The 24,067-nt window shown below is 40.7% G+C and overlaps 1 protein-coding gene and 1 long non-coding RNA gene across 7 annotated transcripts in view; both read left to right on the top strand.

Moving 5' to 3' along the window:
- Positions 1-445: 445 nt before the first annotated feature.
- LOC145441013 (protein Aster-B-like) overlaps positions 446-24,067 on the top strand; it is a 68,907-nt gene continuing 45,285 nt past the window's right edge. For 2 of the 6 annotated variants that reach the window (XM_080318800.1, XM_080318798.1), the window contains exon 1: positions 11,187-13,628. In XM_080318800.1, the coding sequence (XP_080174926.1) occupies positions 12,865-13,628 (764 nt within the window). In that variant the 5' untranslated portion in view covers positions 11,187-12,864. Of the gene's footprint in view, positions 593-11,183; positions 13,629-22,207; positions 23,529-24,067 lie in introns of those variants that run through there. The other 4 variants (XM_080318803.1, XM_080318805.1, XM_080318799.1 and 1 more) reach the window with 4 other exon arrangements.
- Positions 7,818-8,455, top strand: LOC145441030 (uncharacterized). Its single transcript, XR_013915700.1, has 2 exons — positions 7,818-8,022; positions 8,303-8,455. It is a non-coding gene; the product is annotated as an uncharacterized LOC145441030 (long non-coding RNA).

Below are 24,067 nucleotides of genomic sequence, written 5' to 3'. Positions count from 1 at the left end.
GGCGGAAGCGTTAATTTTTTTGGGTTTTACGTATAGCCGAATTTAATCATGATCCATGATAACTTGAAAAACTGTGCAGCAACGATGTCTTGCAGGTTTTATAGAATATTTTGTAAGTTTTACACCGCCATCCATGCATTTGCAGGTTGTGTGTACAGATTTTCAGGTTTTGCGTACAGTTGAATTGTAAATATAACTATTCCATGATATCTTAAGGCCATACAGTGACAATATTGTGAAAGTAATGTGCCTTGCTTTTGCAGTGTCCTATTCATAATGTGCTCATTTGTCCCACTGGTAACTAGAGATGGTCAGTAACGATGTACTTAGCTACTTTCTTGAAGAACTGCTTCCTTAAGTGGTTATGATTTTATACCTACTTCATGCTTTTCAGTTTTTTAGCCAAAACTAGGCCTAGAATACTTTTACACTTACAGAGTGCTTTATTAAGTCCTATCATTTTTCAACTTCAACTAGGCTACATCTAATTTCAGCTTCCTGTATCACTGCTGTCCACAATGTCCGATCGCTGTCACTTCTACTATGCTGCAGAAAACTCAGATTTAGAAGATGAACTTTGGAAAATCAGATTGTGAGTTTCGTTAACATCATTTTTCATTAAATCAAGCAACTTGCGTCTCATTGCCATTATTCATCGTCATGTTGACTACCACTGTGGTAGTACCACACCGTCTTTGAGAATCCATTACACCTGCAATCTACATAATACGGATTTTGCGAGCCGGCGTTACGAATTGTATCAGCAACCGCGCTCCCGCGCAGGTTGTTATGAATTTATATTTTATTGCTAAGTAGGCCTATACCATTTTCAAATCTTCAATTGTATGTTCGCGCAGTGGCATTAGTTCAGTCTGCATATTCTTCGCCTCGACGCAACGTTCAATATTGTAAGCATAAGCAGAGATCAGTGACTAATAGTGGTAGTGGCGACGTGCACGATTCAGAAAAGTTTCAACCCAAGTTCGTTGATGCTTGTCATTCTCCTTCTACGAGCTAACGTTACCTGTTGGTCACCAGAAACATGGTAGTTCCCCAATGAAAGCAACACAATGAATAGCTGTCGACTCTGCGACTATGAGTTTAAAAAAAATTTCTTACGACAAGAATAATGATAGTTAATGCTTCTGATTTAACAATGAGCAAATCGTTAATACGAACTTTCGACTTTCAGTTAATAGCATAAAAAGTTGAGTTATCGTTTTGTTACATAGGAATTGATTATAATAGACTTAAGATAATGGGTTACGAACGACTACTTTGAATGCTTTCAAATTCCGTTTATTTTGAATACTATCACTTGAAAATGCTGTTATCGTCACAATCGATTACGATTACAATTCGCGATTACCTCATGTGTGTGATAGACATGACGACAATGTTGCGATTCTTTTCTGGAGACTTCTAAGTGATTGTGTTACTTTGTCGAGGTGGTGGGCTAAGAAATTGCCCCGCAGCTGTGCTGTTACTTTGAGGATTAGAGAAATTGAGATCGCCTGCGATAACCCACGGCTTAGATGTTTGATCCCTGCCGACGAAACTTACCGATTGTACGCAGAGATTTAGCCAGCAGGTTTGAAACCTTCATAGTTGACTACAAAACGGTAGCCGCCGCTGTTATTTCCTTCCGTTGTGCAGTGCTGCAACAAATGTCGGACGCATCACCAGTAGATGAGCGTAATATTGATCCACATGGTATAGTCATGGTACGCGGCAGAATTTCTTGTTACCAACATTTGGGGGCCATCAAAAAGGATAATGAACAAAAACGTTACGGAATCGCGGATGTTGTACTACCACAGCGGTAGTCAACTGTTACCGTTTCGAATTATCTGCATGTGTGGCGTATCACTTAAAATAGTGTTGCATAAAGTGTACGCGCTTGAAATACAACAGACAATGAACAAAAACGTTACGGTATCGCGAATGTAGTACTACAATAGCGGCAGTCAAACCATTTTTCAACTGTTACCGTTTCGAATTATCTGCATGTATGGCGTACCACTTGAATAATGTTGCATAAAGTGTACGACGGTACGCTCTTGAAATACAACACACATTAAACCATGTATTTATTCTTTCAAACATCATATCCACTGCGATGGATGAGGTTGTCGCTACTCTACGAGTAAACCTATTCTTGGAAATGTGCTTTGTAAGAGCATACGCGTAAATTATGTTGAACAGAAAATCTGGTAAGAAATCTGTGTTAGTCATGCAAATGCATCAAAACCGTAAGTGGAGCAAAATACTCCTCACACCTTTTCCGACGCGGCTAGATACGGGGCTACCAACTAGGCCATTCCCATAAACCATATACTGCAATTATAACGTAGGTTGGCAATGGTGCAATAATAGCGTGTTTTACTCTTATCGGAAGAAAGGCTACTATTCCAAAACCTTCTACACCAGTGGTTCCCAACCTTTTGGGATGTCGGACCCGCATTTCAAACTTCAGAGTATGTATGGAGCCGCATGAAAACACTCGAGCGGGCTACTTGTATTGAAAATTTAAAGGTACCTAACCTACCTCTGGATCTCACCATCCAGCTAACTCAAAAGCTTGAAAATCGAGTTCTATACATTCCACATCAATTATATCAGCTTTGATAGACGCAGATTGGCGAGTGCTATACATTGAAATAAACTGAAAATGCATATCATTACTACAGCATACTATTACGTCGTTATGTGATATAGCTCTTCATTTATATTCTAGCAGTTAATGCACCAGTTTGTGTTTTTTTAATGTCAGTAAAATCGTGTCGAAATCTACTCTTCACTGAGACGATATATAAAGGTATATGACCAACAGAACTCAAAATAATCCTTGTCTGACGGGTATTCATCCAGGCGTTTGACGCTAGTGTGCAAGAATCCTCTTCCCCGGTTTTTAGAAGCGGCCTTGGACGGCTTTTAGTCATTATAACTAATATCCCTCATTTTGGCATTCATATGCAGAAAGTGACTATAACTATTCATAGAAACAAACGGCAACTGTCGTCTACTATATTTTTGTGGCATATTTGGAGGTTAATCAGAGCTGCAAGAAGGCTACCCTGGAGCCGCAGGCGGCTGTGAGAGCCGCGGTTGGGAACCACTGGTCCACATGTATTGAGAGATATAGCAACTTGTCGCATCGAGTAAAAACAAGGATGAAGCCAGAGTGGGTCAGAACGCGACTGCCGCTTTTATTCCGGAAATGAAAATATCCTTCTAAACATGGCCTCACTACTAGGGCCGGGCAAAATCGAGTACCAGAGTGATTCGATTCTGAATCGAGTATTAGGCTTCGGTTCGAGTACTCGAGTGAGTATCGCTCATGATCACGTCACAACAGTGTGAATGGTGTGTAAAGTTCAAATTGAACCTTTTATGCGACCAGAAATGATATGATGCCTGTTCTATTTCATTGCTCATCGCGACAATGCTGTCTGTGGTTTGATCACGACTTGCGTAGCTCTGTACTACATATTCCGTATGCTCAATATTAATCAAGGCACACACTATGTACAATGAACAGATGAAAAGATAGGAGGATGCCGAACGATCAGTTGCGGTCTTTTAAACTCATCCTCCTCGACTTAGGGCCCGATATTACAGTTCCTTTTCGATGTTAAATCTCTATGCCGCGGCTCTTCTCTTGCACTCTCCATTTCCAGTGAGTGCGTTTTTCATCGTGTCTTTTTTGTGGGCTTTTTGTCGCCGTAAGAACAGCGTCGCAGGGAAGAGGAGCCCAGATCATCCTCCCGACGCGGAATCGAACCCGGGCCGCCCGGGTGGCTGGCGCTTATCGTCACCACTACGCTAACCCACGCCGCTGCATACGACCAATCGAGGTTTGCAGCCTTCCACAGTGGAAAATAATATCGAAATTGCAATTCTCGTTATACGACAAGGGTCATATAATTTCAGTAGCCTACTCGAAAATCTCACCTATACTCCTTCAAAGTCGCGTACTAATACGAAAATCGTCATGTCTCGTATAGTAGTCGCAAAGCAGCGAAACAATTCGCTGTCTATTAAATATTACAGCAATGTATCCACTCCAGTTTGTGTTCTGCCGTACGTCGGTGCCGACAGCCTGCTGACAAATTTTAAATCGTAACGCAAAGGCGCCAGTGTCTTTCTAATTATTAACGCTATGGAATCGAGTTTCAATACATAAAATCCACACCTAACGGGTTCAAGCTAAACGACGTTGTTACTGCAGTGATCTGAAGTAGTAATTATGCTATTAAGTAATTTTGCGACACTTATTTGGATTTGTCCGCATGTTGGCGCTCTCTTATCTGTTGAGTTATGTCTGTTTTTATTCAATACATCTCAAGTGGCGGTTCGTAACCTTTCGGAGGACACCGAATCCAACAATCGCCTTACACGCATTCATCGAACCGTTTGGAGCTTGAAAAAGACAATACTTCTTTTTTAACGTGCTGTAATTGTTCGGAACAATGTCGATTTTCATCTTTGAGGGAGATATTCTGGAGGTTCCAGTGCCTGACTAGATTACAATTTATATTTTCGGAATCATTGTGACAGATAGCTTAAATTAAGACCATTGTCATTCATTTCCTTGGTTGGTGGCCAGATGTAAGATTACCGGAGAAAGTACTTTAAGACAACGAGGCTTTGACGCTGTTTCCACTGGGCGAATTTGACCAGTTGCATTTAGGCGACGATTTCAAGGTTGCCCTATTTAAAATTTGTTAATATTATTACTACCATATAATTTTTGCAACAAAGTCCGATGCTTTTCTACTTTTGATATCTACCATATGACTGATCGGCCCAGATGTTATGTAACTAACGTGAGAAGCACTGCAAATCTGCGTACATTATGGTGTGGTTTTGTCACTCGCTAATCTATCAGAAATCTGATGTTAATGTCTTGGTAGATGTAGACATAGACATCTTAGTATTGACGGTTAGTAGAATTTCTCTGTAAATGAAGCCACCACCGTATGGAGTACAAGTAGTACTCGTGTCGGTTGGGTGGTTCTACATAACTAGAACTGCTATGGAAAGATTGGCCATGACTGAATTAGCCAGTGGTGTCAAAACCGTGGCCCTAGCAGCAAATGAGGTATATGAGAGCCTGATAAGTCTGACTGCACTAATGAATAGAATCAATAGATTGAAATGGCGAAGTAACCTCGGTTTCGATTCTTCTCTCTTATCTATCTATTCTTATTATCTTATCTCTTACCTGATCCCAGCGACGCAACGACCTCCAATAACTTTCGTTTTGGACATTTGGCGTTTCCACGTGAATGCTATTTTTATAACGCTTTAAGTGATTATTATTATGTTTCTTGTTAGTAAAATATCCCATTAATATATTACATCTGACGGGTGCAGTCGCACACATTATAACATAACAGAACGTGATAGTATTTGTTTTAGTTAGCTCGGTAAATTGCGTGTTGATATTTGGAGCTGTGTGGGGTGCATAATGTAGGCCTAACCAATTAAAAGGATTTCAATCCGTAATAGTCTAAACCGGACTTGAAGCAATCGTTAGCGTGACTGTTATGTTTATAACATATACAATGTGCAGTGAACATGTGATGTACTGGACACTTATTTACTATCAGGAATTTCCCCAAGTGTGGAACACCATTCCAGGGGATATCAAAGCGTTCTCAAGTGTGCCTGTCCAGAGTTTTTATAGTGTAATCTATTCTGAATTCAACTACTTTCTACTGGATAAATAGTGTCCCCCGCCCCCCCTAAACCCCATTCTTTAAAATTTCGTCCTTTGCCACATGTAGGCCATTTCTCAGTGGGGTTCACTGCGTACTGTAGGTGCCTCTTGTTTACGCGATACTCCATATTTTACTGAATTTGTAGGCCGATGTGGGAGTTTGATTTAATGAATTCACCAAGTCATTTCGATTACATCCTTCGTTTCCAATTCTTGTGGTAAAATGAATCGATAATAACTGCAATAAAAACGATGACGGTTGTTTCAATAGACTGTAGCGTAGCCAGTAAATAGATTACTTGGATTTTACCAGGTTATCTTTGTTCATTCGGACTTATAGGCTACCCTTTTCTATTATTGAATTTTTTCGATCCCGGTAACTCTCACAGTGTGTAGTTAGCGAACTAGGCAGGCGTTTGCGAGTAAGGGGTGCTTGGGTCGTTAAGGGGTGGAGTCACTGTCACATGACTAAACGATAGCGTCACTGTTTGTTTTATCCAGGCATAGGCAACGGTTTGTATGTTTGGTACGCATCTCGTGGACGTTAAATCTTAACGATTGGAGTCACAGGACATTCGTACTCGAAAAAAGTAGCATCAAAGGTCCATCGTTTCTAAATTACGCTAGCTAGACGTTGTCATTGGCAGCATTTTCCTGAAGCCGTTAGGATACTTGGGGCTCTGCCGATCTTTCATGCATCCATTTTGAAATAGAATTAAATGAGGAATTAAATGATTACATCACTAACGACGATGGGTGGATTATATCCTGCGTTTGATGCGCTGTTATTCCGATATTTGAAGAACCACAAAGTAACATGAAATTATTTAATGTGTTCGGACCTCACTGTTTGACACTACGAAAATAGACACGGTCGTAACTCGTCATATGATAGCACACAGTTATTTGTAATACCGGCGTATCTATTTACGTTGTCGGCTACTTTTGTTGGGACATTGTCACGTGTGCTCTGTTCGTTGGGTAGCGGGAGGTTGTCGGACTACATAAAGGGTTGTCGAATTCAGCTTGCGTCGCGGGCCGGATTCAAACCTTTTGATCGGTCGCGGGCCGGACCAATCAAATGATTCCGAAATGTTACCTAAAATCATTGCCTGTAGTTTTCATTAAATTACTTTATCATCAAGACTTCATACTCATTAGTAGGGATATATTACATTGTATTACGGATCATTGACTTACGGAATTGGCAGAAATACAAGGATTTCGAATACAGCTATAATCCAATTGAACGGTGAATGTGACGACGATATAACTAGGCATATCATATTTTTATGCTACGTTTGCCCTAATCGTAATCTGGCGTTAGTTCTGCGTATTCGTTGTGAGGAATAAAAGAGATTTACCAGTAAACGCAGAAGTTGGAATTTGACTCATTATTATGAAATCGCGATTCGGGTTTCTCTGGAGGCCGGGGACCTTGTGAGTCAGAAGAGACACACCAGTGCGAGAACATATATTTGAATTATATGACTACGGTATTATGCAACCTGCATGTAACGGTTTCTTATTGGTGTTCATTTTTCACGTAATTGTCCATACTGGTTAGTCTGACGGGAGAAATTTGAGTACCGGTACCTGATTGATTTGATTCTGACTGGTAGATTAGGCTTCTTGTCGAGTATAATATCGGCTTCTTCGGTGGAAAATAGTATTGAATATGTAATCTACGTTGCTAAATTAACTCTTAATGGCAGATAATGTATAATTCTAGTACTAGAAAAAAATCAGTGTGGTCACCCGTCACCCCTACTGATGACTTGAATGGCACCATAACACGGCTGCATACAATTTGGCCTATGAATATGCTTACCAGTTGGCGTCTTTGGAGTTTAGAGAATATTTAATGGAAGTATTCGTTACCTAAAATACAATATTTGCAAGAGATGTGTCGAATAATACAAGCATCTCCCAATCTACTCAGAATTGCTTTGATGGCCGGATGGCCGACTTGCAGCGTTTTCAGTGGGTCATACTCATAGAGCCTGCATGGTATACTTTGATTTCAGAAATCATATTATCGTGGCAACTCTTTCGACGCCGAGCTAAATTTGACGATTGTTTTCAAAACGCCGCGATTTTCAGCAAATAACCCCAATTTCAACGGATCATAACTTCGTCGCAACCTTAGCTACCAAGACGTACCTACGTCCGTATTGTAGCCGCAAACGATATCTATCTAATGATGCGTAACGTGCCTTGATTGATGCTGTTGTGTTGTTGGGACAGGCTTCGGTACGAACTGAAGTTTTGCTGATTTCAGGCGCGCTGCTGTCAAGGTATGGATTTTGTTGGTGTTTCTATGGTACTTATAGATTACCTGTGACGTTGTAAATTTCACAGAATATTCTTATTATATTATATATTGATAATATATTATCCTTAAATCGTTAATTTCTTTTCGATGGCAATGCGGAGGTTTAGAACCTTCGTGAAATACTGCTGCCGACATGATCTTCGGCCGTCTATGCTTCAAGGCTATCATTGTGACGTCAAATCAGCAATAATGGCTCGAAATTTTGACTTCTGCTAGTACCGGTACTCAAGTTTGTTTTTCAGGCGCAGTAACATACCGACGGAGCTCATTTGTGTACGATTACAAGCATCGATCTGCACAAAAACATCATTATTCGTCACCGTGGAGTCCTCGTCATCTCCCGATGCAATTTTACGTTTGTAAAACTTGAATAAATACGTATATATTGGTGTGAAGTCGGTGTTGTCGCAGTACATGTACTGCCTTGGTGGCTCTAGTAGATCCGTATATCAACTTAACGCGCGATGAGTCTGTAAAGATTGGTGATAATGATGTAAAATGTCTTTAGGTATTGGCCTCTGTTGAAAATCACTACCGTCGTGGAAATATATACCAAATAAAGTTACTATTCCGTACAGGTAATCGAGCGAAATTGCCTCTCAGTAGCAAGTCTTGAATTTTGAATTCATTACCGCACAATGCCCCGACTGGCATGAACGCAAAATGGCATGTCAGATTTTCGAGACAAAAATACGCTCTCTCGATTTAGCGAACATATGGGGATACGCGGCGTCGGAAGAGTTAATAACTTTGCTGTAATTCTTCCATTCTCATTAATTAACACCTAGCCGATGAATATCTATGGGTGATGCGGCTAAACCTGCATGTCGAGATCGTTGCCATAGCTATATTTTTGTTTTAGTTCTCTAAGGAGCTAACGGTTTTCTATGATATGGAATGCGATGTTTTTGTTCCCTGGTGTTGCTGCCGATTCGTGCTTCTTACCCGGTGTCTATTCACAAGTGTAACGCTACAACAAACTGGCACCACAGACAGACATAAGGCGCATCACTTTTGCACAACGGAATCTGATTGATCTTAGATTGATCGACCTAAATTTTGTTTGTGTCGACACTACACAAACTCCGAAATTGTGGTGACCGTTGTGCGACAGCATAACCAATAGACACGTGCTTGGCTTTCCCAGCGTAATCAACTCTACCGGGAAATACGGATGCGAGCAATGCACATCTCAAAATACATGATCGAGTGAGTGTCGAAATGACTTAGAGTAGTCTTTATATCAGGCACCCATCAGGGTCTAGACCAGTGTTTCTTAACCTTGTCCCCAGCGCCCCCCCAAATGGGCGATTTGGATTTTGAAGGGGGCGGAAACGCTCAGGGGGCGATATGGGGGGCGCTGGGCTCAGAGGGGCGGTATGGGGGCGCTGAAGAAAAATCGAAGAATAGATGGTGTGGTAGGGACATTTAGGAATAATTAGTTCTCATTGCAAATTAACATTCGAAAAAATTTATCAACTCTCGAATTTTTCTTCGCGCCATGCGCGAAATATATTCCGACCGGGTTGAAAGTGTGTTATTATAATTGTTGTCTAATGAATTGCACGTACTTTTAGATCGTGAATTCCACGATAAAACAGCCTCGCCCCGCTTGTTAGGGCTATTTTCAACAAAATGCTTCGAACTAGGTATTGTATTCTGCAGCGCACAGCTTGTTGAAATCGATGAAAGAGGCAGTGTACCACTTTTGAGAGTGAGAACCCTTTGTACATGAAAGATGCTTTGAATCTGTTTGGCGAAAATGATTAACCAAATACACTTATATTTGGGACCTATACAAAATTAAATCGTCAGAATATTTATTCCCCGTATCACGAAGGATCATATCGTTTAGTGTTGTGACCCACAACGTCACATGAACGTTATATAATTCGGGTTGCTTTGTTTGGAATACAATCATGTTAAAGTTGATAACTGGGGCTGGGGACAGCACTAAATTCAAATTGAGCAAAAGTCACACAAAGTAGTAAAACAAAGCATACTACAATTGACTTCCCCGTATTGCCAATCGCAGAGGTGAATTCGGGATGTTTACATCGGGCTCGAACCAAATGGTACCAAAATAGGAGGGGGGGCGGCAGACCACGTAAAGTTTTTGAAGGGGGCGCTGGACCAAAAAAGGTTAAGAACCACTGGTCTAGACTCTAGCGTGTAAATTAGTGGCATGTACGCAAGAAATAAAGGATAATATACAAAAGGGATGTTCAAACTTTTTGCTAATCACAGTCGCATTTGGATTATCGTACGGATGCCAAATATCCAGGTATCCATTGGACACCTTATCGCGGAAAGCCCTTGTGTTATTTTGTGTATCTACTGTTTTCATGTGAAATATACCTTGCACATAACAGTTGCGGAAAATATTCAGAACACCCCACAAGCTTAAGATGTGCACCGAAATCGCGAGTATGAATGTTGTGGAAAGTAATTAGGATTTGTTGTCTCATCGCGTAAAATTTTTATTGAGCTCCATGACTGAATTTTCTCAGTAATATTGGTAGTTGTGCAGTTGTGCAACTACCAATATTACTTACTAATATCAAACATATCCTTTTCCATCCGACGTTATCAGATTTACGGGCAGAGCAGATATAGAAGGCTGTGTTCGAAAATTTTGGGCGCATAATTAATAATGAGGTATCATCAGGTAGTTATTCATCACTTTGTTGCATATGTTTGTTTCTTGACCTCCCATCAGGATTGTCGGTAGAATCAAAATATATATTGGAATCGACCAGCGCACCAGATTACAAATTAGTATTTCGTTATGGGCCGCGAAGAAAATTTTGAAGTTGAATTAAAATCTCTCAAAAATCTCTTTATTTCAACTTGAATGTTGGCGGTCGCCAACACACTAATGTAAGTATGTGTAGACGACCGCAGGTTGGCAACCCCTGATATAAAAGGACTAGCACTGAGACAAAGTGAGGCTATTTTTCAGATAGCATGTGCTGTAAATGCTGTTTTTTGCGAAGGATTTCGAGCAATTATGAGACGAGAACGCATTTGTATTTAAGTTGGTCCACGAGTTGAGTGTTCAATTTGTGTATAACTGTATAGTAAATATATATTCTCCAATGCAGTACATGTGTGCATTTGCAACCATGTTCCGTTTCGGAAGCGTAATTTATAAATAGCGCGCTCTATCGACACGCACCAACGGCTAATCACGTGACGCGTTTATCGTGCGATTATCGAACCATACCAGACGCTCGCGAAAGTGCATCGTCATCGTCATCAGCGAGACGGTTAGCTCCGCATTCGTGGGCTCTAGTCGGCCTCGCTTGTAAGCAAGCTTTTGTCACGATATCTTCATACAGGAAACAATCGACACCCATTCATACATTGACGTCTCACGTGTGTTACGAAACACAATAGATGCGGCTTTCTTTTCTCCCGACAGCTAAATGTGTTTTTGTGATTTTTAGTTTTGCTCCGGTCAATCTCCGCCGTGGCAATTACGTTTAAACCGGCGGCTATTTTATTTACAGTGGACTCGCGTTTCTTAATTTTACCAGTATATCGTAGTGCGCGCCACTTGCCTTTTGTACGTAATGATATTTTTTCGCAGCAGGCGTTGTCGCCGGAAAAATAGTTGTTGGTTGGTTACTGTTTCGTTGTTCTAATATAATTTACTCCGAGACCGCCGGAGCGATTCTTTCGGTTCTTATGTCTTGCGAGACTGTGATAATTTGTAGTTCAGTTTACTACACAGGTGTTTATGAGTAAGTAAGGGGTAAAAAAGTATGAAATGAAATGGTAATTCGTTTTATCGAATGCAATTTAATTTACAAGGCGCCGAAGCAATTCTTTCGCTTCATATGCCTACCGATCAGCAACTGTGGCACTTCGTAGTTAGTGAACTACGCAAGTGTTTGCGAGTGGGGTAGTTGAGAGCGGCTAGTGGATCAGTGGTCATTGCTAATAGATTCTGCCCTTAATGATTTTGCTGAAGTTTGTTTGCCGTAGCAGAAATAGTGCATATTCACATCCAAAATGTTGTGCACGAAAACATAGCCTACCTCAGAATTCATAAACCCCGTTCCCGGGATGCCGATTGAATATTTATTTCCCCTGACTTGTTGGAGACTGAACAGCATTATATTGTTTGTGTGTTTCGATTTAATTGCAGCACGGTTTGGGCCAATCGCCGTTATTCAATCGGCGTTTTCTATTCTCTGTTCATATTCAATCGCTCGCTTAGTTCTTTAGGTTACTTTGCGGAAGAGAGAGTTCTGCTTGATTCATCATAAAGCATTGTAAAACATACATCCCTTCGTGTATACCTTCCTTCGTACTTTGTATGTGCTTATTGTAATTTATTAAGCGTCATTTGAATTGAAATACATTTTTTTTATTTATACCCCAGTATAATTCTTAGATAGGTTGCATATTGATGCGCCACCTTTTGGGTGTGAAAACACACTCTTTTCGCTAATAGCTCAGGTGTAGCTTCGGACTGTTGGAACAACTCTTTCAAATTTAATTGGCTGGGTGATAGAAAGCAGATACAAAGTGCGCATAATGAGATGGAATTGCGCAGTCAAGTTGGATAGGCATCGTGGATTTATCAGATATATTTACTTTTGCGTTTTTTAGTGTTTTATTACGTCATAATACCACGATGTGTACCAGAGAATTAAATTTTAGTATTTACGATGCAGATTATTTCACGTGATCCACTGAATCGAGGGTAGTCTGTGAAAGCCGCATCAGGATTTTATATTCGCGATTTATTTGCGACTCTGTTGATTCGTTTGAACCGCAAGCCGTAAAAAGCGACATGTCAAACGACCAGTCCTGGTCTTATGGATTGTCGCAGTCTTTGCCTTTATTGACAATACACCGCTCGGGATCTTCGTGGATAAACAAGCGAAAACGTAGAATAGAAAGGCAAATAATCGGGAAAGATCATTTATTAACGAACGGCGCTGAGGACAACATTGATAAGACCGGCCGCCGACCGCTACAGTTATCGCGGAACCACTCACTCGCAGCATTGGAAACACAAGCACTGGACTTTCAAGGGGACAACTTTTGGAAATTCATGGATGGTAGCCGATCCCTTGCAGACATAGAAGCAAAACACAGGGGGAAGCTGTCGCCCGTTTATGAAATGGACGTTGCCAACAATAATAACAATAAAGAAAAGAAGGTCACTTTTCATCCACGCCACATCACGGAAGGCGATGATAGCGAATCGGATAGCGAGTACACTGTTTCGAGTCAAGACGTCTCGTCTACGCTAGGAGACAGTAATTCGTCAATGTCGAGAGGAAATAAAGACCGCCCTGTTCAACGTGCCAGCTCCGAATCTAAACTCACCAAGGACTTCCATATGCAAAGAAGTTACTCCGCTAGATATGACAGAGCGCGGACAGTGCCCGGTAATAAACTGTATCGGAGTTCCAGCGATAGGACGTTACCGTCCGATCGTGCCGTGGCGACTGACTCGCTGCAGAGTCTTCGGAAAGGAAAGAAGCAGAGCTTAATTAAACGGAAGATCCGGAAAATTCATAAAGTATTCTCGAAGAAGCGAAAGAATCCGTGAGTAGCCTGGGATTTTGTACGTCATTGCGCGATGTGTAGGGATCGACTTTGCCAAGTAGGATTCTCACTGAGACGACCTTTTTGCTGCTAGGATATAGTCAGGATATAAGTATACCAGACACTTGCATAAAATATTTACAGAGGTATTGAGCTAATATAATTAGTGCCTGTTACGAAGACCGATCTAGAAACTACCAATGCATCTCATTAAAGAGGATTGGGTCGCTAGACGCAGAATAAAAGTGAGGTGTTTGAGCGCGGTACCACCATAAAATATTTCCTTTGCATTTACGCGTACGACCATCGCTGTGTTCGAATATTTGCACGGTTGTTTTATCAGTTGCGTTATCCCACGCGAATGCATGGCATGGGTACAACATCTCCGTACCATGTGGTATCGATTGATTGTAAATTGTGTATTCATTACACGTTCCGCATATCCTTTGCCAGGATATATGTTGTTCCAACAAGCTTGAAAAATCGGTGCGTTTATGAAAAATGAAAGTTGTTTCAGTACGAACACGCGTCGAATGGGATGTACAATTGAAGTATTACGAATCTCGTACGAGATATAGCACATTAAATTCCGTTCGGAAAGTACTGAATGTGACTCTCGCGAAATTCAACTGTCAAGGCGAATAGCGTACGATTCTGACGAGTGGAGTATTTATTGTTTCATTACATACCATAAAGCGAACCAATTTATAGATGAATATGCATTATTAACTGCGATCCACTACGCCAATGCCTAGTATTTCGTACGATAGAGGAATGCTCGATCTCTTGGTCCTAATTTGTGGTGTTCAGGGCTAACCAATACCGCAAACCTCTTATAACGAAATTGTAGACAATGGCGTATTCGTCGTCTCGTTGCAGCAAGACTGTTAAAGTATAGCGTATGTTCGGTTGTACCGCCGCAGTCCACGTGATTATAATCCCTAACGTTTATTTATCTATTGTATGCAAGTATTACTTGACATGCGCATAATTCCTGCAATCGGATATGCAGCTAAAAGCGCCGACCTTGTTAGGTTATCGGACAATTGGCGCTGTCAATAATTAACTGCTCACGCCAGCAGGGCATATGTCAATTTATCGACTCCATTTACTTCTATTTTACTGCCTGTAATGATCGTAAATTGATTCTGACCAAGTAACCATTTCTGGCTGAGGAGGTTTTTGGTACCTAATTTTGAGAGAGTGTGTTGAATTTACTGGGGTTGCACGAATGTCAGTGACAGTATAACGGCGGGAAGAGTTTGCCAGTGAACGCTGAGTCGCTTTCAGTGGTGCAGGGAAAATGGGTATTCCTGAAATTGAGAAATCTGTGTTGGAGTCAGTGGACGAATTGAACGGCGTGTCTAGTTTAGTATCGGCGTATTTGGAAACGTGTACTGTTGGCATTGGCCATTGGACCAGCCACAGTTCAAATTTTTGAAGTCGCATACGAGGTATACTCAACTGATGGCGGACCGCGGTCCGAATGCAAACCAGTTCAGTGTTGAATCCGGACCATTTCTGTCTCACTATTTACTTTGTTCTTTAGCAAAACCATGTCCATTGTCGTTGATTTGCAAAAACAAAGTGCAGTGTCTCAATTCTTTCTGTTCATATTGAGACTAACAATAGCTGGGAGTCAGCGTTTTCAGCACGAACTTCATAAAGAGTATCATCTGTATGACCAGTGAAAATCTTCACTCATGCCTTCAATTCGCTCTCACCACTTTTGAACCAAGATTAAATAAACTGACAAGAAATAAAAAAATGTTATTTCTCCCGCTAGATGTGATTGGTAGAGCAATACATAGCTCGCTTATTGCTTTTGCAAATATCTCTATGCCGAATTGTGTATAATCATACAGCATTATATTGGTATGACGGTAAATACGAGCTATAGAGAACCTAGTAAAGTGTTCAACTTTTGTATCTGAACCTTTGCTAAAATAGCGGCAGCCCCGGGCTATACCGATATTGCATATTACATTTTGCGTTGAGTTGAGCCCACTTTAGCTTATCCTGTCTTACTATATACACTTGGGTTAAGAATTGCAAGGAAAGCTTTTGCGGCGCAATGTTCTTGAAAAGTTCGAAGTATGCTATATTAATGATTTATATTGAAAGGCATTCAACTGTCATCCCAACTCGAGCTGTCATATGAATAACACCGATATTCTTTCCGAGGGGCTGGTGAGTGGTGACACCAACGTATTTGCCTTGCGGATGCGATGTAAATGGACTGCATGCGATGAGTGTAAGAGTCACGCTCGTGTTTGGTGTACGAACCTCGGTAATTCGTAGATTCGTGTTCGCGAGAACCTCGCCGTCTTTTAGGAAAGTAATTAAATTTGCGGAAGTCACCACGTCTCCACCAAATCTATTTGCATCAATTTCGGCATCATGAAAATGGTCTCCCACAAGTACTTAAGTTTAAAACTGTATCACCCATGACCACCTTATCGCGTAATGAGAATATGTTCACGGGGCCTGCACTGCTACACGTATTCCATGGGTTAATTTCCGAGTTCACACAAATCTCGAACTTGTTGAGTGCGCGGCCTCATTTCAAGTGAGAACTTTTGGAGCGTTTCTCTCATTTCCACGAACGATTCAAAAATCACACTCGTGACCAGCGTAGTGATTGTACAGTACCGGGCGTTGCTGTCTATCTTTTCCTGCCGCGATGGTCATAGGTAACGGTTTGTATGTTCGGCATACATCCCGGAAACGTTAATTTTTAACGATAATAGTCTCAGGACGTTCGTGACCGAAAAAATGTAATATCAAAGGTCGATCATTTTGCAAGTTACGCTAGACATTGTAATTGGGTATTGCTAAAGCCACTCTTTGCCAATGGGCTCGGTAACGAGTATGGACAACATTTTCCCAGAGTTATTGATCTTAGGATGCCTCGGAGTCGTATCGATCATACGTACGACCATCTCGAAATATGACTCTCATTAAATGAATACATGTGATCTATTTCGTCGTTTAATCATCAACGACGGCGGGTAGATATCCTGTAGGGTTGCATTTAAAACAAATATGTTTAAAAGAAGGGTCTAATTTAAAACATTCATTTTTTTAAATTATTTTTTCAAGTCGTGACGCCACGAATATTCAACTGTGACGTCATAGGGGATTGACATTGACAATTGAAAATCTAGGGTAAATATAGCTCATATGACGAAATATCTGTATCTTCTGTACTATTAATGTTGAACCGACTAATTTGAGGGTTCTAACCATCCCATATCGATATACGTCGGCTATATCGGACAGTGGTTATTGTCCTTAGGATCAAACAACATGTTTTTTGTAAAGTATGTACACAATTATGGCATAATTTTGCAACTTGAAAAAACATAATTTTTTAAGGGCCTTTGTTTAAAACACCGTTTGTTTTAAATGCAACCTTAATATCCTGTGTTTCCAGCGTTGGTATTATGATCCAAAGAGTCTAACACGGAACTGAAAATTGTGCTACAAGCCTACAACCTCTATGTTTTGACAGTACGAAAATCGACGCAGTCGTCTCAGGTCATGTGATAACGCACAGCCACTTTTAACTATAACACAAGCGTAGCATTCTTTGGTCATATGATACCCCACAGTTATTTGTAATACCGGCGTATCTATTTACGTTGTCGGTTATTTTGATGGGACATTGTCACGTGTAGGCTGTTCGCTGGGTAGCGGGAAGGTCAGCGGATGACTTGGCGAATTGTGTCGCTAGGATTTCTCCCTGTCGTAGGTTATATTCAGAATTGCCGGCACTATGAATGAACACTTGAGATGAAGCTTGACGAAATTTAACTCATGCGTTTGGTAACGTAACCGTTATCATCTGACGTAGGCTGCTCAGTGCTCACTCTCGCCGAGAGCACCCGTAACACAAAGCCTTGTAGCCAAAATATAGCAAATTTGAGTAATTTAGTTAATATATTGTGCAGTTGAAATTTTCATTGAACGCTAATGGACCAACGCCATTTTACCTATTTAGTTACCCATCAGCAATAATAACTAATTTTATGGGTGGCACTATATGGAGATGAGGTACAGATACTGTGGCTATTCGAATTACATTTTACATGTACTATTGTCGCAAATGTAATTTGTAAATTAAGTTGAATTATCGCCACTCGCTGAAATATTTTGTAGTGTGTGTAGTGTGTGTGTATATCTGAGTCATCGCGACCGTAGATATTTGGTGATGCAATTATCTTCGCTTCCAGTAAATGCAGATAGCCGACCTCACCATGTAAACACTAGTTACTGTTTAACGTCCATACGACCATGCTTCGTGAATATTCGTTGATGGTAACGTCGGTACAACGCAGTGACTATCACTTCATTTCGAAATCTTCTCATGCTTCGACTTATTTCGGAAGCTATCCCGACATTTTATTGTGCCGTCAAGTACAGCATGAAGTATGCAACCCGTATAGCTTTGTATTTTTTTACGTTAGATTCCGTTTTACTTTGAAAATGGCATTCCGCCACCTGTATCAGGGGTTCTCGGTAGCGGGTCAGTACCCGATTTGGGTCGCGAGACCTTCCAGTTTGGGTCGCGAACTACTTCAGATTTATCGTGAACATATGCGCAGTATAGCTGTGTAACAATTAACTCTGCAAACCTGTAATTAGTAATGCCATTAGCGTCAAAGCGCGTTATATAACTAAAACGACGTTTGGATTTCTAAATCCCAAGCTTTCATGAGAGTATCAGACATTTATAATTAGTTCTCATCAAAGAGAGTAAATACATTCGTTCATTGCCACATCGTATGTGTCAAGCATACAGCAATATTTTTCTCAGTTAAAACACGCAGGAATGCAGTTTACCGATTAAAATTCTTTCCCTCCCAATCTTTTAATATTGATATTCAATTGCATGGTGCTTTCCACGAAATTACATGTTATTTCATTGATTGGGCCGCAAGACCTCATAACATCTTTGAGGGAGTCATACCGAAAAGTATACGAGAACATTTGATCTATAAATTCATCGTTGTGTATTCAATAACTGATAAAGTGATAATATTTCCTCTTCCTCATGGAATATTGAATCAAAAAGCACTTCTTCGGTTTTGTACTTTACGTAAGTTGTGTGACTAAAGCATTAGATTCTGTAAGCAGATTTGTATTCGACTATTTCCTCATTAAAAACAATTATTTGAGATTTATCTAGCAGCATTCGACATCTTGATTCTTGATAGTTACGGGTAACTCTATAAAGACGAGAACGACTATGGGGAACAGGTTTCTTCACTCCTATTATGGTGCTGTGCCGGTGGAAATTCGCTTTTACACTAGTTACGTAACATTGGGCTCATGCTATGACCGCGATATTTCCCGCACAGATCTATATACTACTATAATTATACATTAGCTGCCCTATCAACTGCAATTGCCGAATACTGTAGTTTCTCGCAGCACGGTAAAGTAGGAATTCAAGGTATGTATCCTGGATTTTGTAGGCCTACATTTTATTTGTGCCATATTTGAAGTCAATAATAATTAATAGTTTGATGCGTGATCTTATATCAACAATGATCAAACTCTGATTATAGCCAATGAAAATTTAAATATAAAAAAAATCTCACCTAATGTACGAAATATCGGTACATGGTATAACTTTAATATGTTGTAAATGTAGTGATACAGAATGGCACAGTGCCGTGAACGGTGTGACCATCATTTGCTGATATAGCGAAACACGATATGAATTCGGCAAGGGTATGCTTATTAATTGATGTCGATTTTGATGTTTAATGTCCATTGCGATACTTGTACCTTGGATGCGCTAAAAATAGAGTTCGGCGTCATTGTGCCATCATTGGCCAAACAAAAATTCTGGAAGACGGCGCAATGAGACCCTGTTTGCACAAGCCGTAGTGCGGCACGTATCGAACTTTCTCCATAGCCACCAATGACACGAGTTCCAATGGTTATTGGGAGAATTATCCGCAAAGGTGTCCGTTCGCTGCTATATATTTAAGGCTTAGGTGTAGGTTATTCCTCGCCCCATACGATTCAAACGGGCATCCTTTATTTGCAATGCTCCATTGATCGTCAAAATATTACTCGTGGTTGACTTTTTGTGGATACATGGGAAGAGCGTACTCACAAATAAGATATTCCGTTCCGTTGCCTGTATACGCCAATGGGGGTCAGTCGAAGTGTAACGAAGTTGGTCTACTTTGCATAGGCTATACTTAAAAGCAAAATTTAAATGCTTACCACTCCTCACCTTAGATTTTGACAAGTAGAATGTAGGCCTACTTTTCTAATGACTTTTCATATATTATGAGTGGATCCGGCTGAAGACCCGCGTGAAATTACTACTGTATCGCGGTAATTGACTATAGTTTCAAAGAGCCTATGTGTTTGTAATAGTGCGAGCGGATCCACAAATTCTCTGGTCCGACTCCGATCCAGTTTTTTCAATTCTCTGGCTCCGACTCCTTGGTCGGATTATTGAAATTTCCGAAAATTCCGAAATTTCTAATATCATCAAAAATGGATTGCACAGATTGTGAACTTGCAAGGCGAACCAAAAATTTGATTGGTCTGGGCGCAACACTTGAGATGTGATGACTAAAATATCAGTTCCGACGCATTGACAGATCCATCAGCCATCCACATATTGGCATATCTTCGTACACTACAATAAAGCAGAATAATTTGAAATATATTTATCAAAGTTAAAAAAAAATTTGTAACAAGCTTGGCGCAACATGTTGTCACTCGATTTCTTGTTTTTAATATTGTTGTCCTTTTGTGAAAATTGAAGAATACCTAATGTATCAGATTCAGATTGAGTCGAACTATATTCGCGATTACGAGACAAATTGTCGTTCAACATATGCGCCATTGCGTTTGCGCTCGCAGTAAGACCGTCGACTATGAAACATAGGCACGAAATGATTGATGCATGTTGGTCGCAGCTTTCGATATCGATATGTCCATGCGCCGAATAGCCACGTCCTCGCAAACTTGGCCCAGCGATATACAACATGCCCGCAATATAGTCAAGTGACAACATTATTGACCTATAGACTTCAAAAATTTTTCGCGCTTCGCGCGGCTAGTGACCCGCGCAATCTTTCGTCAATCGAATGTGGCCCTTTGGCTGAAAAGGGCCAACCCTGCCTTAGACGATCTTCATTGTAAAATATCTGGCTTTATCTGCGTTGTCTGAATTTTCGCAATGATGTAACAGGATGAAAGTTCACAATCAAAAGTTCGAACAGTACCTTGCATTTCCGCTTGCAATGATCTATCATTTATGCAGCGTGATGATCACAGCAATAGAATGGGTTACCTACGCGTAAAGTGTTTTCGTCCAGCATACGGATGCGTTATACTCACCTGATTACTCATTTTCGAGCAACGTGAATTGCCTATTTCTTTGCGACAATGCTTTGTAATAGCACCCGGGAAGGGCAAACGTTGGAAAACAAGCCAACTCGCACTTCCTTATTGTGGCGGTAGAACCGCTTCACTAGCGAGGATTTCGTCATGCCTCACTTGACCTGTGACGGTGCACAATATTTGATTTCATCAGCACATAAAGATCCGTGTGTGTAAATACTGTTTACGCTGTAGAGCCGAAGTGTGGAGGGGACAGGGTTTCACGTTGTTCCATGTTATATTTCGTAGGTTTATAGTGTATATAATCGGTTACAGAACGAGTATAATGTTGTAGAATATAGTTTCAGATTGACTAATTTCGTTGTCTGCTCTGAGGCACTTACGATGTCTTCTGACCGAAAGGGATACGCGTACAAACCCTCTTTGCTCAGCTATATATTAACTGCGTTGGCACTGCGTGATGTATTTATTGAATCACCCATCGCCGTAATATTTCTAGTTTCGACTGCGATACATTCGAAAGCCACGCATTTGAAACCGCATATTACTGAAAACTGACAAGATATAAATGTTGAGTCGAGCAAGTAATCTAACACAGCACTGCAGAAGTTAGGAAAGTATGGGTAGATTTTTTGAGTTCATGCACTATATAGCATATGGAGTCGGCCCAAGTTGAAAAGTAATGGATCTGCCTCCATTGAGGCAGCGCGTTACAAAACTCTATCCACCCCTGTCTTGCCGGTGAATAAGCTGCATTAGCACCGTTTTGATTTTGTAGTTATGCTGGAAATATATTACTGAATTAAAAACGAATAGAATCATTAATTTGTAAGTGGACAAATAAGTCGTGGCGGCTACGAAGATCTTGATTTGACACAGTAACATAATATCTGGTGATGGTGTGTTGCCAGTTCGCCGCTATGTACGCGACAGTCGCGACAAAACCTGTACGTTGACTTCGATAAGAGCATCCAATCTGAGAAACTTGTAGTCTTGAATTTATTCAACGATTAAGGTACTCGTGTGATAGTTAACCCACGCTTCTTTGATGCAGAGAAGTTCACGATATTCGAGTCTCGTTAGTGACCATCTAATCCTCACTAAAGATACCCCGTAGTTTTTACTTTTAAAATACTCGGTATGGTATAGATGTCCATTGTCCAGCGAAATGCAATATGCCCGCATAAGTTCACGCTTATATTAGTATCCCTAGATATAAAATGGACACCGATTGTGGCATTGCTTTGAAATGTGTGAAATAATATTAACGTGACGTTCACAACGGTATGAATTGGTTGAATCAGAATATTGAACATTGCTGTTTTTGAAACGTTGAGTCCGGGGCAGTTCAGCGTGATTATTACTCAAAAAGAGAAGGTAGTTTGGGGCCGGGTCAATGTTGCTAGCAGTAATCTGCTGCAGGGTAGTTGGAAATTTTTCATAACGTTTGTTTATCATTTCTTAGTCGATCAAAACGGTTTTGATAGTCGTACCCTGGCGCCATTCTCCCGTTTCGGCATCGATTTTTTGCCGATTTTAGGAGGATGTCTCGCCGATGTCGCACGTACGCAGTGACGCTAATGGCACTTGTCCGGCAATGGTGTTCGATGTGTGTTATCATAGAGGTCATAGATTGGACTGCTCAGATACTTATTCGCGGTACTAGGCTGTAGTATCAAATCTAGCTATCGCTGACTGGTGTGTTTGGTGAGGCGGTTATATTGTGGATATCGTAGCTAGAGTTTTCTCCAGTTTCGAAGCGTTAGTGGGTGATATGAAATTTTGTGTGCTGAAGTCCTGTGGATTCATAACTATGACTACGAAATTAACACTGTACCAAAATTGCGTTGCGTTGCGTTCCTTAGCAATTGCAGTTATCAGTCTTTATTGTTTAGTGTTTATACTCCGTACTGACTTAGGCGATAGAACTCGGGAGACAAAAAACATTGGTGTTATCATGGTGTAAGTGTCTGCTGGTGCGTGGAGACCATAGGAAGTTATCCATTGTTGGCACTGTCTTGCGAAAATGAAAGTGTCAAAGCACTCATGTTGGTTTCAGTATTACTTTCGTGCAAAAGTCTTATACAATGCGGCTTAATTAGTCGATTGTGATTATGGATTGTACCATCCGTTGCGGAAAAAACGCGTTGTTTATATTATCATCCACTTCGCATGTTCTTAGTGGTGAACGTAGCTATATTGCATCGTCCGGCCTTCATAAACGCGTTCGACGTACAGCACTGTTTCTGAGAAGGGGCAAATTTTTACGTCTCATAATTTATTCATGGAGAGGATTCTATTTGGTCTTGTAACTGCAGTCTACCATCGATCAGGTAGGAACAGTGGCTAGAAACGACGAAGACCAGGGTGTAGGTTGCTGTTTGACTTGGTGAATTATTATTGGCGTTCGACGACACATACCCTTAATGCAATCTGTCACCATACTTATTACAGATGGGGAGTTGTCTTATCATAAGTGTGCGTTGTAGATAATTTCTTGAACATGTTAACTCCGGAAACAATGTAAGTCAATATTCCGTATAAATGTTGGAAGACTACTATGACGTTAAGATTTTAAAATGATCGTCAAGTAATGTGTATTATTCTTTCCCTAAACCGCCAGCTAGCACCTTGCTCATATCCGTCTACTTCTACCGGCATATATCCGGGGATACCTTAACGAACGTTATGCCGTGTTAATATTTATAATGACTACCGTTATAACTCATACTTGATCGTACATGCACCGACCGAATTGATTGCGCATGCGCAGTTTGCGCATACATGGCCTGGCCATATACTAAAATTCATCAGTTCATCAGTTCACCTAAGCATGAAATCCAGTTTGATTTTGGGTATATATAGAATTGTAGACCGGATGACATTCACCCATAGAATTTCAATGGAAATATCGTGCATTTTGATATTCGTGGTTAATAGAATTGTACGATGGAGTTTATCCTACTAGTATATTTCTTATGGGCCGCTATCTTTCGGAAATAGATTTCCGTTGTTGCGGCGAGCCAGCCACGCTTGTCAGAAAGAAATCTGGCTCAGACGTT

The sequence above is a fragment of the Botryllus schlosseri genome, chromosome 6 (genome assembly GCF_051294905.1).
Source record: "Botryllus schlosseri isolate E-star chromosome 6, Bs_hap1, whole genome shotgun sequence".
Lineage (NCBI taxonomy): Eukaryota > Metazoa > Chordata > Ascidiacea > Stolidobranchia > Styelidae > Botryllus > Botryllus schlosseri.
The sequence above is the reverse complement of the archived record's forward strand: the minus strand, read 5'-3'. Positions and strand labels throughout refer to the sequence as shown.